Here is a 13,326-nt window from a genome sequence, read left to right as displayed (position 1 = left end):
TTTTTTTTTTTTTTTTTGAGACAGGGTCTCGCTCTGTCACCCAGGGTGAAGTGCGGTGGGGTAATCATGGCTCAAAGCAGCCCTGACCTCACAGACTCGAGTTATCCTCCCACCTCAGCCTCCAGAGTAGCAGCCTTTTTACTCTGCTGGGTTGTAAAAGGCCCAACTGACAAACAGGAAGTGAAAATAGCTTGGAAAGTATGATATAGGCTATTATTTTCTTTCACAGTTCTTGGGAAACTCTTACCTTAATATATCCTCCAGCAGAGATAAGCATTTTGCCATCTGGAGAAAAGCAAAGGTCAGTCACCCAGCCTCCATGGGTAGCAGCTCCTTCTTCTGAAAGCGGAGCACATAAGTGAAGAAGCTCACCGTTTGAGACATTCCATATCTACGTAAACATGATACACAATTCATTAACAGAGTTATCCAGAAGCTTCTCTAGTTTTAAAACATATACATGTCCATATATATGTATTCTAAAATTATTTTACTAGACTTTTACAAAAGTAAAAGGATTCTATCCTTTTTTAGGATTCTATCACAGATGCTAATGTTGCCATTTATTTCCAGTGACATTTAATATATAAGCAGTGCTCCACTTTTTCAAATAAAGGTACATCAGAATAAGAAAAAGAAACAGAGGCATAAATGGTAAGAGAAAATAAAATCATCATTTGCAAATCTCTCCCTAGGAAATCCAAGAGAACCAAATGGAAAAACTCATTAGAAAGAGTTCAGTAAGATAGTACACATACATAAAAAAATCAGTAACTTTCCTATTCTCTGAATAATCAGGGAGAAAAAAAATTTTTTAATGTACCAACAAAAATTTTTAAAATAACACAATTTTAAGACAGACAATTTTTTCCTGCAGTGGTTGAAAAATGAAACACTGCCTCATAACTGGTAAAGGAGCACATTCATCCAAAGATGCGAACTCAGAGCAAAATGAACATTTCCAAAGCAGCCCTGCCACTTCAGCTGACACACATTTATGTGACTGGTAGAGAGAAGGCTGGTTACTTAGTCCTCAAGCAGAAGAATCTTAATTTCCCTAGAAAGCCCATCTGATAACACCTCCATTCCTGCAAACTGTATACTCTTCTAGTCTTCTACACTATATACCTATTCCTGGAGTTTTAAATCCTCCTTTGTAATGAAAGGGGGGGAACCCCACCTTCCTCATATATACTGGTTACCAAAGTAGTCATCCCAATGCCCAAACTTTTTCAATCAGCTCCCCAATTCTTCTGACACAACTAAGTCAATTGACTCCTTTTCCATAATTTCTAAGCTTTCAGCATACAATACTTTCCATATGGTACTATATTTCCACAGACACAGAGAGAACAACATTCTATGCCTCGTAAAAAGATTGTTTTCTAAAAGTCAAAATTATATATCTAAAAAAAAGACTGTTTTCTAAATAAAACTGGCATAGTTTGTATGTATATCTTAAGCACTGCAGAGCAATAAAAACTGGCCTATCATGCAGCCTCTGACTCAATAAGGAGCCCTTCACTGCCCCCCAATGACAGAAATGTGAACCTCTGCACGATTTAACAGGCAGACAGTCCACAGAGGACTGCAACAAACCACACTGTAAATGGCTATCAAATGGGTATAGTGCTAAAGAGATCTTTTCTTTCCAGAAAACAGCAGGATTTGCAATTCATTTATAATCCAGACCATAATTTACAAAATTATTTTCCTCAAATTCTGCTACCAAAAACAACCTTTGGTTCAAGTCCAAGAATTAAGATGAATCATTCTCAAGCTAATGGCAGAGAATGAACTACAAATGACTACAGCACTTGCCTCCTCACATATACAGGGAATGCTTCACTCTAACTCTAAAATGAATCCGTTTCTGCAGTGGAGTGCAGCTGTGAATACAATGTGCACAAGAAATAAAAAGAATGCCTCATCCAACCAGAACTTCAGGACTATGCTTCCCTGGCCCATGAACAAAGGTCCCCACTGTGAAGAGTGCTAGCCCAAGCTACAAGAGGAGCAGTGCTCTCATGTCAGCAAACACCCTACCCTGATTTCTCCATTGTCATCTCCCGTTGCCAGCAGGGTACTGTCCACAGAGAAGGCAGAGCAGCGTACACAGCTGTTGTGGCCCCTCAATTCATGAAGTGGCAAAAGGAGATCAAAACTCCAGATCTGGAAGGCAATTAGGATTGTTTAGCAATGGTACATACACTCAAAATAAGCATCTGCAAACCCTGCCTTGAGTGCTATTCAGCCATAAATTCAATCACATGGACATTCTAATATTTGGCAATTCATAAACTTTCATGAGATGCCCAAGTTCCAGCATGCAATCTTGTTAATTTTTCTGAGATTCCCTTTAATTACTCAAGTTAAATTCAGCTCAAGGATCAATGTCACTCCTTCCTTAGTTTAGACCTACATGGAAGAACACCGAATCAACTAAGAGCAGTCTGTGGAGTGAAGCAGACCTGAATGTGAGTCCTAACTCCACTGTTCACTAGATTCTTGTGACTAGGACAAGTCATATAAGCTTCTATAGCTTCATACTCTGCATCTGTAAAATAAGGACAGTCGTACCTATGATGTGAAGATTAAATGAGATTATAGAGAGTGAAATTACTAGGATGTGACAAGTAATCTTTAAAGGTTAGTCACTATACTAACCTACTTCTTGGCAGCCAAATGCTGTTTTTTTTTTCCTTTCCATATTGTCTCTTGGTTTTGTCAACATTAGTTAGCAACCACATACTGAAAACTACCAAGTTCCAAGCACTGTGAGCTAGAACTAGTGGTACAATAAGATAAACTAGCTACAGTCACTATCCTTGAAAAGTTTATAGTTTAGTCATGAAGACAGGCTCACGAACAGTTAGTGAACAGTTGTATGAAGTAAATGTTCTAACAAATGAATAAAATGTACTAGAAACACTGGAGGTAGAACAGCTAACTTTGCTTAAGGGTCAGGAAATGCTTCAAAAGAGCTCCCATCAAATCTAGGTCTAGAAGGATGAGTCATAATCCTTCAAGGTAAAACAGTAGAAGGTTTATCAAACCAAAGTTAGCAGCATGCACAAAAAGATGAAGTTGGAAAGTTGGCTGGCACAGAGGAAACAATATAGCAGAAAAAGACGGTGATGAGCTAAGTAGTTGGCCTAAAAACCGTTAGGTAACAGGTGTTTCAACAAGAGATACAGGCAGTGGTATGGAAGATAACGTGGAAGAGGTGCACACCAGAGGCAGGATGCCAGGACAGTCCACCAGTGGTGGAGGAGGAAAGCATGCTCTTCAGGGTGGTGACAAGGAGGAGAAGATAACTCTAAGGTGCACTACAGAGTCATCAACAGAGCACAAAAGACAGGATGGAGTCCCTGACGATTCCAAGGTTTATAGTTTGGAAAGACTGGTAGAAGGAGAAAAAAGGAGAGAAGGGAGTACTTGAGGTCCCCAACCAAGCAGCATCATTCACCAGAATGTGATTTTAGACACACGTCAATTATATTACATTAATTATATTAAAATTGTATTGTCAGTGTATAATTAAATGTAAATCCCTTTCAATGAGTTTCATTGCCTACAGTATGCAGTAGAGGTTGCATTTGATTATAGACAAAAAGTAATCCAATGATTACTTATGGAAGTCCTCAATGTATTTCATTTCATTCATCTGATACCAACTAAATGCCAATGGGCATCGTCCAAAAGATCACAAAATATGGGACAGACATGTAGACAGCAACTGTTATGTCCTGTTGTATATATTATTTGGACTCATTATACATAATCACTACCAAAGTTTTATGCATGGTTTCAACTGATTGACCTACCTTTGCAGTCTTGTCAGCAGAGGTAGACGAAAACTTGGTAGCATCATGAGAAATGTCACAAGAAAGTACTGTACCCTGGTGACAGACAAAGTCTTTTTCTGTTTTTCCAGTAATAATATTCCATACCTTAAAAAAAAATTGGAGGTTGACACTTTTAAGAACATTTTATATTAAAAAGCATAATCAGCTACAAGACAGATCTATAAAACGAGTTTTAGTACACTGGCTGTTCTGACCCCTTTACTTTAAATGTGACTAACAGTATAAATGCTCATTAAAACACAGCAGATATAGGTGACTGCAATGAATAGAAAACGAGCATGAGAAAAATAAAAAATTTTTATTGTAAGTAATTAGCCTTCAGTGGCTTTTGGCTGTCTCCATATAATCACTGCAATATGAGAATACATTTTCAAAAACAAATTTATACTTCAAATTACCTTCACTGTTCCATCAAATGACCAAGAAAGCAGTCTTGAATTTTTCAAGAGTCTAAAGTCTTTCACTGTTTCCTGATGGCCTTGTAGAAAGATATATTCCTCCAACTGCCAGTTCCATACCTGAATATGAAAGAAATATGTCTGTTATAATCCTCCCCCGATCCTATCTCATTGGAGGGGTGGACAGAGTGTACATTCTCTTGTCTAAAGTTTTTTACTCACACGGCATTTCAGTAAAACAGAGAAGAATAACAGAGAAGACTATGGTGTCCACATTTTACAGACAGAGAGAGAAGCTGGGGTTAAGTAAACTGACTAGAGGCAAAATAAAATATTTCTCCTCCTAAATAAAATTTGTTTTCTTCAGTTGCTTGGAGAACAGTTAATTATACCAGAAGATAGAAAAAAAAAGAAAAAAAGAACACACAATATGCCAGTGAGCTCACCATCTGATTAAATTTTCCTGAGAAAATTATCCTAATTACATAGTCACAGATTTCTGAACCTACAAGCTGGGGAAGTCTACAGATCCTGGCTCCACTGAAGCTGGCCTAGGAAGGTCAGTTGATCAAAGCAGCTTCAAACCAGAACACAGAGTTTCCAAGGTTCAAATATCTCAGCTATCCCTCAACACAATCCTCAAAATGACAGAAGTGAGAAGGCATTGTTTTTCACGTGCAGCTTCAGGAGGAGCTCCTCAGACATAAGGAAAGGTGTGGGGGGATTGAAATAACATGAGTAACTAGCACAAAATACGCATACAAATGCATCTGAGACACAGAGGTACACAGAACAGAAGTTTATTTTTATGCTATGTCCATGTAAAGGGCATCTCTTAATTACTAAATCAAAGCAACTGTATTTAGAGCTTTATTAATACTTGACTTCAAATTAACTTATTTAACAAATGTTTATTTAGTACCTATATGCAAAGCAAATATGAATCAAACAAGGATCTAGCATAAAGAAACTTAAGAGTTTAGCAAAGAAAATAAGAAATACAACAAGAAACCCAAAAAAATCCTACAATATAAGATACAATGATAGAGATAAAAGTTCTGTGAAAGTTAAAAAAAGTAATTGCTTAGAGAAAATTTGGTGGAGATAACACATTCAAAGTAGGCTTGAGGAATGGGTTGAAAGTGTGATTCACAAACTGAGAAGGGTTCTTCAAAGGGAATAAATGTTGGAGTTAAAGTATAGGAGCAGGGAAACGTCAAAAGGGGCCTGCTCATGGTTCCATCCAACTAGAGCATACGAGACGCAGAAGAAACAGAAGAGAAAAAAGGTTGGGAAGGTATCCAAAGAAACAGCCCCGTGGGCCTGATGAAGCCAAAATTCTGAGGTATGGGCAAACAGGCCAGCTCCAAAAGAATAAAAAGATAAAGAAAAAGCAGCCACCACTACAGGTATGCATATGAGTAACATTCTGAGTCTAGCTTTTTACTGGCCAATGTTAAACAGCAGAAATATCTTTAATCAGACCTAGGCAAAATCTTAAAAGAAATGACATCTCTTCTTCCCCTTTTTTTACTTCTTTTTCCACCACATTTCGCAGTCGCCCTCCCCACCAAGCCCTGGCTTTCAGATCTCATCTTCTGCCTCAGAATACTCATTCACAGAAGCAGGATATCAGGAGCATAGGGTCTTACGCGCAAGCAAGAGAACTTTAGAAGACAAACTGGAAGTGAGAGTAATTCTAAAGAGAATGAATTAGTAATTTTCAAATTTTAAGAACCCAATGAGATATGCTGGGGGAAGGGGGAGAAATGGAGGCTTTTCTGGCTTCCCAAATCAGACCAGAGAGGAAGGGCACCCCATGTGACTAAGCATAAAAGACCTTAGTCCATTTCTACTAGGAACCTCCTGGCTCTCTCCTCCCCATTTCTGGGCTTTACCGAACTGGAGGATCAATGGCTATGCTGAACAGCTCCTCCTAGTTTACAGACACTGCCTGTTCTAGCTTTGCCTGATTCAGTGTTCATTTCTAACTTAGTATCTTACTTCTGCCCTGTGCATCAAGAACTCAGACAGCCTTCCTAAGCAGATATAATGAAGAATCTGACAACCACTGAGGGCAGATTAGGAATAGCCTTTGCAGCTTTTGTTACAGAAGGTTTCTGACTAAGCAATGATGATGAGTGATTTTTTGTTGTTGTTGTTGTTGGACTGAACATACTGTGCTAATTGAATAACCTTAATATCACTAAACTTCCACCACCATTAGTCAAATGTAAAAGTTGAGTCTGGGGATGTCTCTATCATTGACTATGTTTGCAGTGTATATATACTTGTAGAATTTTTTCAGCTATATGAATAAAAATTTAAATTGTAGAAATGCTAAGGAAACTTTTCTTTTCTTTTCTTTTCTTTTTGAGACAGAGTTTTGCTCTGTCTCTCAGGCTGGAGCGCAGTGGTGGGATCTCAGCTCACTGCAAGCTCCGCCTCCCGGGTTCACGCCATTTTCCTGCCTCAGCCTCCTGAGTAGCTGGACTACAGGTGCCCACCACCACACCTGGCTAATTTTTTTGTATTTTTTAGTAGAGACAGGGTTTCACCGTGTTAGCCAGGATGGTCTCAATCTCCTGACCTCATGATCCACCTGCCTCGGCCTCCCAAAGTGCTGGGATTACAGGTGTGAACCACCGCGCCCGGCCGGAAATGTTTCATACCAGCAAGAACTAACATAGTCTTATATACTGGCTCATGTAAGCATGGGTAATACTTGGCCTTTATTTATGTCAAGGTAAAGGATCAAAAACTACCAAAGTAGACCTCAATTTTCACAATCCTAAGAGCGATAATCAGGTGAGTTGATTCTTCAAATTTTGGCAATAACTTCAGCTTAGCAAAGATTTACAGAACCCTTACTGCATTCCAGGCATTGGGGATACAAAGATGATTAAAACAAACCTCCATATAATCATTTACAAAAACTTTAAAAAACAAAAACAAAACCCAACCAGTCATTTCTTGAAAATATCTACAGAGTTTTATTACATTTAAAACACTGTAAATGTAAGAAGTATTCTGAGTAGAACAGAAAAAGAGGAAGAAACACAACTACTTACTTCTATAATATAATATCATATTTCTAAATATAATCTAACTCCTTTTCTAAAAATATTTCTAGAAATTATTCTTCCCCCTAGCTGAGAATACCTGAAATCATCAAGCTGGTCATAAAAACCTTATGAATTTAACTTTTGATAGAAAACTACATAGTATACAATGTCTCAAAAGAACTTCATCAAATGTAGTTTTTAGTTTTACCCATTTCAAAGACATCTGGAGAGGAAGAAAGGTGACTATTACACTGAGTTTTACAGCTAGAACACCAGTGTCATGGGAGCCTATAACAAATAAGTTTCTGCACTGAAGCCAAATTTCATTCGAATCATACTCCTTCCTAGGACTCACACAGACATAACATTAAAAGATCTTTTTCCCAAAACTGTTTTTAACAATATAATTAAACATTGCCACCATAAGCAATATATATATACAAATAAAAGAATATAATAGCTTCCATTGAACATATGCATTATCTCCTTCACTTCTAAAGCCCTACTAAAATGGCAAGGTCAAAAGAATGAGAAAGGAGATAACAGCAACAAAATGTGGGAGGCTGGAAAGCAGGAGAATGGTAACTGACTCAGCAAAGTCAAGAAAACAGAATCCTAAAGGCATTAGAAAAAGTCAAAAGCAGCCAGGCGCGGTGGCCATGCCTGTAATCCTAGCACTTTGGGAGGCTGAGGCGGGAGGATCACAAGGTCAAGAGATCGAGACCGTCCTGGCCAACATGGTGAAACCCCATCTCCACTAAAAAAATACAAAAAAAAAAAAAAATTAGCCGGGCATGGTGGCATATGCCTGTAGTCCCAGCTACTCAGGAGGCTGAGGCAGGGGAATCGCTTGAACCCAGGAGGTGGAGGCTACAGTGAGCCGAGATCATGCCACTGCACTTCAGCCTGGCAACAGAGCAAGACTGTCTCAAAAAAAAAGTAAAGAAAAGAAAAAGTCTAAAGCAACAAAATCGGCATTATGAACTCCCAAAATGCTCAAAAATGGAAGGTACTAAGTATACCCAAAGGAGGAAATGAGGGTGGGGCTAAGAATATAAGTATTAGGAATTAGGAGGCAGAGAATCCTGATAGCCACATGGTGTTCACCAGAAAGTGCAATGGACCAACTAGAGAAGAGTAGCAGACACTGAGTGTGAGGGGGCTGGGTACAGTCTGGAAGGACTGGAGCAATGTGAGCCTTGTGAGCTGATAAAATTAACCAGGACAACCCTACAATGAGGAGAAACCACAGGGAATAGAATCCAAATGGAGTATAACAAGGATAAGGGCAACAAAAGAAAGAGAAGGTCCAAATAACTGTGAGGGAAGGAGATGGAGCAAAGAGATCTCCTAAGAACAAGGCCATTATATATTTGAGATGGGGATTTGCTCTGCTGCCCAGGCTGGAGTGCAGTAGCATGATCATAGCTCACTCCAGCCTGGACCTCCTAGACTCAAGTGATCCTCCAACCTCAGCCTCCTGAGTAGCTGGGATTACAGGCATGCACTACCACACCTGGCTAATTTATTTTATTTTGTAGAGGTGGGGGCTTGCTGTGTTGTGCAGGCTGGTCTCTAACTCCTGGCCTCAAGCAATCCTTCCACCTCAGACTCCCAAAGTGTTGGGATTAAAGATGTGAGCCACTGCGCCCAGTAAGGCCATATTTTTAATGCCTCATGAAAACAAGAGAAGGAGCTGCAGACCTGTGAAGCTAGAAATGCTGGACCTCCCCACTCCTCCAAGGAGTTTAGGAAACTTGATTTCATATTAAAAAAAGAAGGCCAGGCACGGTGGCTCACACCTGTAATCCTAGCACTTTGGGAGGCCAAGGTGAGCAGATCACTTGAGATCAGGAGTTCAAGACCAGCCTGGCCAACATGGTGAAACCCTGTCTCTACTAAAAATACAAAAAATTAGCTGTGTGTGGTGTCAGGTGCCTGTAATTCCAGCTACTAAGGAGGCTGAGGCAGAAGAATCACTTGAACCTCGGAGGTGGAGGTTTCAGTGAGCAGAGATTGCACCACTGCACTCCAGCCCAGGCACTGCACTCCAGCCCGGGCAATAAAGCAAGACTGTCTCAAAAAAAAAGAAAAAAGAAAAGAATTGCAGCTGAATCCCAAAGTTACTATGAGAAAAAAGGGAAGAAAGTAGACAGTGACAGCAAACTAGAAAGAAAAATCTCGGAATTTAAGGGCACCAGCACAACTCAGGGTAGAATTACAATTCTGATAATGAGGGATCAAGGGAAGGTTTACATACTAAATGTTGAGATCCAACATCTATTAATACTTCCTGTTCTCTTCCCCAACTTAGCTCTAAGAACCTGCCAGCCAGGCAAGAGACCAGAAAATTCCTCTCTAGGAATCTGAGGAGACCAAGACAAAGGACCTGAAGATACTCACAATAAAGGTTCCCCTTTCAGATCACCTTTTAGAGAAGATCTCAGTCAACACACAGAGCTTTCAGCCAGTTGTTTAGTACACATCTCTGGTAGCCAATACCACTGAGAGCTAAGGAGGCCTTCAAAATAGGAGGTCAAAACAACCAAACAGAAAAAAGCAACTTGGAGGGAACAGCAACTATGCAGCAAAATAAAAATTTATAGGGAAAAAAAGTATATAAGTATATATATAAGCCAGGCACAGTGGCTCATGCCTGTAATTCCAGCACATTGGGAGGCCAAGGTAGGTGGATCACCTGAGATCCAGAGTTTAAGATCAGCCTTACCAACATGATGAAACCCCATCTCTACTAAATATACAAAAATGAGCTGGGTGTGGTGGTGCATGCCTGTAATCCCAGATACTCAGGAGGCTGAGGCAGGAAAATTGCTTGAACCTGGGAGGCGGGGGTTGCGGTGAGCCAAGGTGGTGCCATTGCACTCCAGCCTGGGCAAGAAGAGTGAAACTCCATCTCAAAAAACAAACAAAAAAAAAATTACACATATATGTGTGTGTGTGTGTGCGCATGTATGTGTGTGTAATTTCTATATATATATTTATTTACCTGTCTGTGTGTATATCTCCTCAGAGAGATAAAACATTCTATCTACAAAATAAGAATTTAATGCATTAGAAATATAATAGTAGAAATGAAAAACTCAATAAAATGGCTGGAAGGCAAAACTGAGGAAAACTCCCAGAAAACAGAGCACAGTAGGCCAGGTGCAGAGGCTCACGCCTGTAATCCCAGCACTTTGGGACGCCGAGGTGGGAGGATCATGAGGTCAGGAGTTCAAGACCAGCCTGGCCAGCATGGTGAAATCTCACCTCTACTAAAAAAATACAAAAAAAATAGCCTAGCATAGTGGCATGCGCCTGTAATCCCAGCAACTCAGGACGCTGAGGCAAGAGAACTGCTTGAACCCAGGAGGCAGAGGTTGCAGTGAGCCGAGATCACGCCACTGCACTCCAGCCTGGGCAACAGAGTGAGACTCCATCTCAAAAAAAAAAAAAAAAAAAAAAAATAGAAAACAAAAGAAAATAAAGCACAGTATAAAAAGATGAAATGTGGAAAAAGAAAACTAGATTATCAGTCCAGGAGATCTAACATCTGAATAATGGTTGTTACAAAAAGAAAAAGCAAACTGGAACAAAAAGGAAAGAATCAAAGAAATAATCCAACTTCCATGAATTGAAAAACATAGATTTCCAAACTGAGAAGGAAGACTGAATGTCCAAAACGATTAATAAAAACTAACACCACAGTGTATCATCAGGAAATTTCAAAATTCTGGGGACAAAATGAATACCCTAAAATCTTCCAGAGAGAAAGATTAGGCAGCAAAATGGCTTCAGACTTTTCAACATGAACTTTCGAACTTGGAAGAAAATGGAGCAATGTCTTCAAAGTTTTAGTGTAAAATAATCTCCAACTACACCCAAAGGTCAAATTTTCCTACACTGCATTAAGACAAAAAACGCATTCACAGTACCCTTAGTACACAGTGATCATGATAACAGGAAGGATCTAAACAAAATTTCCTCATAATTGGGATAAATGGATTGATAAATGAGTGTCTGTGAATGGGTGCATGCACATAAGCTGAAGGCAGGACAGGTGGGAGAAGGAAAAAAGCGACATCTTCCTGTAGGGAATTCGGAAGATAACTTCTCAAATGGTAAAATCAAGAAGAGCACTATAAGCATGCCATACAGAGGCATGAAGGTAATATCAAAAGAAACATCTAAAAGCTAAAAGTGGTGCCTCTGGAGAATGAGAAATGGGGGAAAGGGTCTATTTTTCATAATAAATCTTGTAAAACTATTTGAATTTTAAAACAATGTGCTTTGGGACTTTAATAATCAAGTAAATTTTAAAAGAATATATAGTAAGCTTAGGCCTCCATATCCACAATTCTTTATTATGTCAAACTATTCTCTTTTCACAGAATTTCATTCCTGTAATAAACATCTTGTTCTTAAAAGGAAAGAATGAAATGATTTCCATTGGATTTTACTACTGTAAAGAAAAATAAAGAGAAATTACATAAATGTGGCAAAAAGTATACTTACTGATACAAATCCAAAATACCAAGGCAGGCAAGAAAATGTAAACAAACCCTTCATTTTCAAAATAAACACCCTTCCAACAGAGGGTTCTAAGACAAACTGTCTGTCTCACCCACAGAAAAATATGCAACACCAATCATCTAAGCCCGTGTGCATAATCTGAATGTATGCCCAAAGCAATGTGCTTAAAATACACATCAGATTTTAGACATAATCATAGTGTTTGTTTTAGAATCAGCATTAATATGTTAAGAGTTCAACCTCCCTCTCACCTGAATTGCAGAATCATCGGAACTTGAAATAAGTGTCTTCTCATCGGCTGTGAACTGGATGTGCCATACAGTTTTCTTGTGCCGAATCCTGGACTGGAAGATTCTATTGTTTACAAGTTCTAAAATCTTCAAAGCAGAAAAACACAGAAAATTAATCTGAAGAAACTAAGCAACACATAGGCATTACACCCCAAAGATATTAAACTAAAATTAGACTAGAGGGTACAGAATTTCCATCTGGTGCTTTCACCCTAATTAAAAACAAATGAATGTCACATATATATGCACACATGTATGCATACATGCCAACATATTACACCCTAAAATAAAACACTCACTGCAATCATCAGACAGCAGTAGGAACCAGTGGTCCTTCTGATTACTCAACTCCCCACTTCATCAAACAAGTGGCTGTCGAGGCTCGCCCTCCAAAAAAAAAAGACATTTAAGATGGATACGAGAGAAGAAAGTAAGTCCTGGATGGCAAATTCTTCATAAAACAACACAAACAAGGGAAGATAAAAGATGATGAGGGAGACAGGTAAAGGAAAAGAGGATATGAGAAGGCTGGTGGGCAGTGCAATGAGAATACTTAAGAGGGCCAAAGACTAATAATACTCCAAATAAAAGTAGTAACAAATTCAAAAGATAATAACTATGTCAAAAAAAAGGCTTTCAAATGAACTCATACCAAAAAAAAAAAAAAACAAAAAGAGAGGAAATATGTTTCATGGACCAAATTAAAATGTACTCAAGAAAGCCTAAGGAAAATACAGATGATGCTAAAGCAGGAGATTCCAGAAACTCAAACCTAACCCACATGTCTGGAAGAAAAGCCCCTTGAAAACAAAGGGGAATTGTGTGAATGAGAACCTTCCTAAATGAGTAGGATGAATGATCTCACAAACCCTATAAGGCAAGGGCAGAATAGCATAACAGTTGAGCAGATAGCCTCAGAGATCTGGGTTTGAATCCTAGCTCTGCCACTCATTGATTTTATGAAAATTGTGGAAATAAGAGTTTAGACAACTTTACAACAAGAATAACACCACCGAACATCCAGGATGTTATAATTCAACGAGAAAACCCCATCAACTCAGCCCAAAATCTCCTTAAGCTGATAAGCAACTTCAGCAAAGTCTCAGGATACAAAATCAATGAGAAAAAATCACAAGCATTCTTATACACCAACAACAGACAAACAGAGAGC

General features: G+C 38.9%; 1 protein-coding gene across 3 annotated transcripts in view; it reads right to left on the bottom strand.

Moving 5' to 3' along the window:
• APAF1 (apoptotic peptidase activating factor 1) overlaps positions 1 to 13,326 on the bottom strand; it is an 86,186-nt gene that overhangs the window by 7,782 nt on the left and 65,078 nt on the right. For 2 of the 3 annotated variants that reach the window (XM_008004350.3, XM_008004349.3), the window contains exons 22-26: positions 12,117 to 12,242; positions 4,268 to 4,387; positions 3,828 to 3,953; positions 2,047 to 2,172; positions 248 to 391 (exon numbers count right to left, since the gene is read on the bottom strand). The exons of the other annotated variant lie outside the window; for it this stretch is intronic. In XM_008004350.3, the coding sequence (XP_008002541.2) occupies positions 248 to 391; positions 2,047 to 2,172; positions 3,828 to 3,953; positions 4,268 to 4,387; positions 12,117 to 12,242 (642 nt within the window). The remainder of the gene's footprint in view (positions 1 to 247; positions 392 to 2,046; positions 2,173 to 3,827; positions 3,954 to 4,267; positions 4,388 to 12,116; positions 12,243 to 13,326) is intronic. 3 annotated transcript variants of the gene reach the window in all.

Source organism: Chlorocebus sabaeus, chromosome 11, assembly GCF_047675955.1.
Source record: "Chlorocebus sabaeus isolate Y175 chromosome 11, mChlSab1.0.hap1, whole genome shotgun sequence".
In the NCBI taxonomy this organism is placed as follows: Eukaryota; Metazoa; Chordata; class Mammalia; order Primates; family Cercopithecidae; genus Chlorocebus; species Chlorocebus sabaeus.
This window is presented reverse-complemented; position numbering and strand designations above follow the sequence as displayed.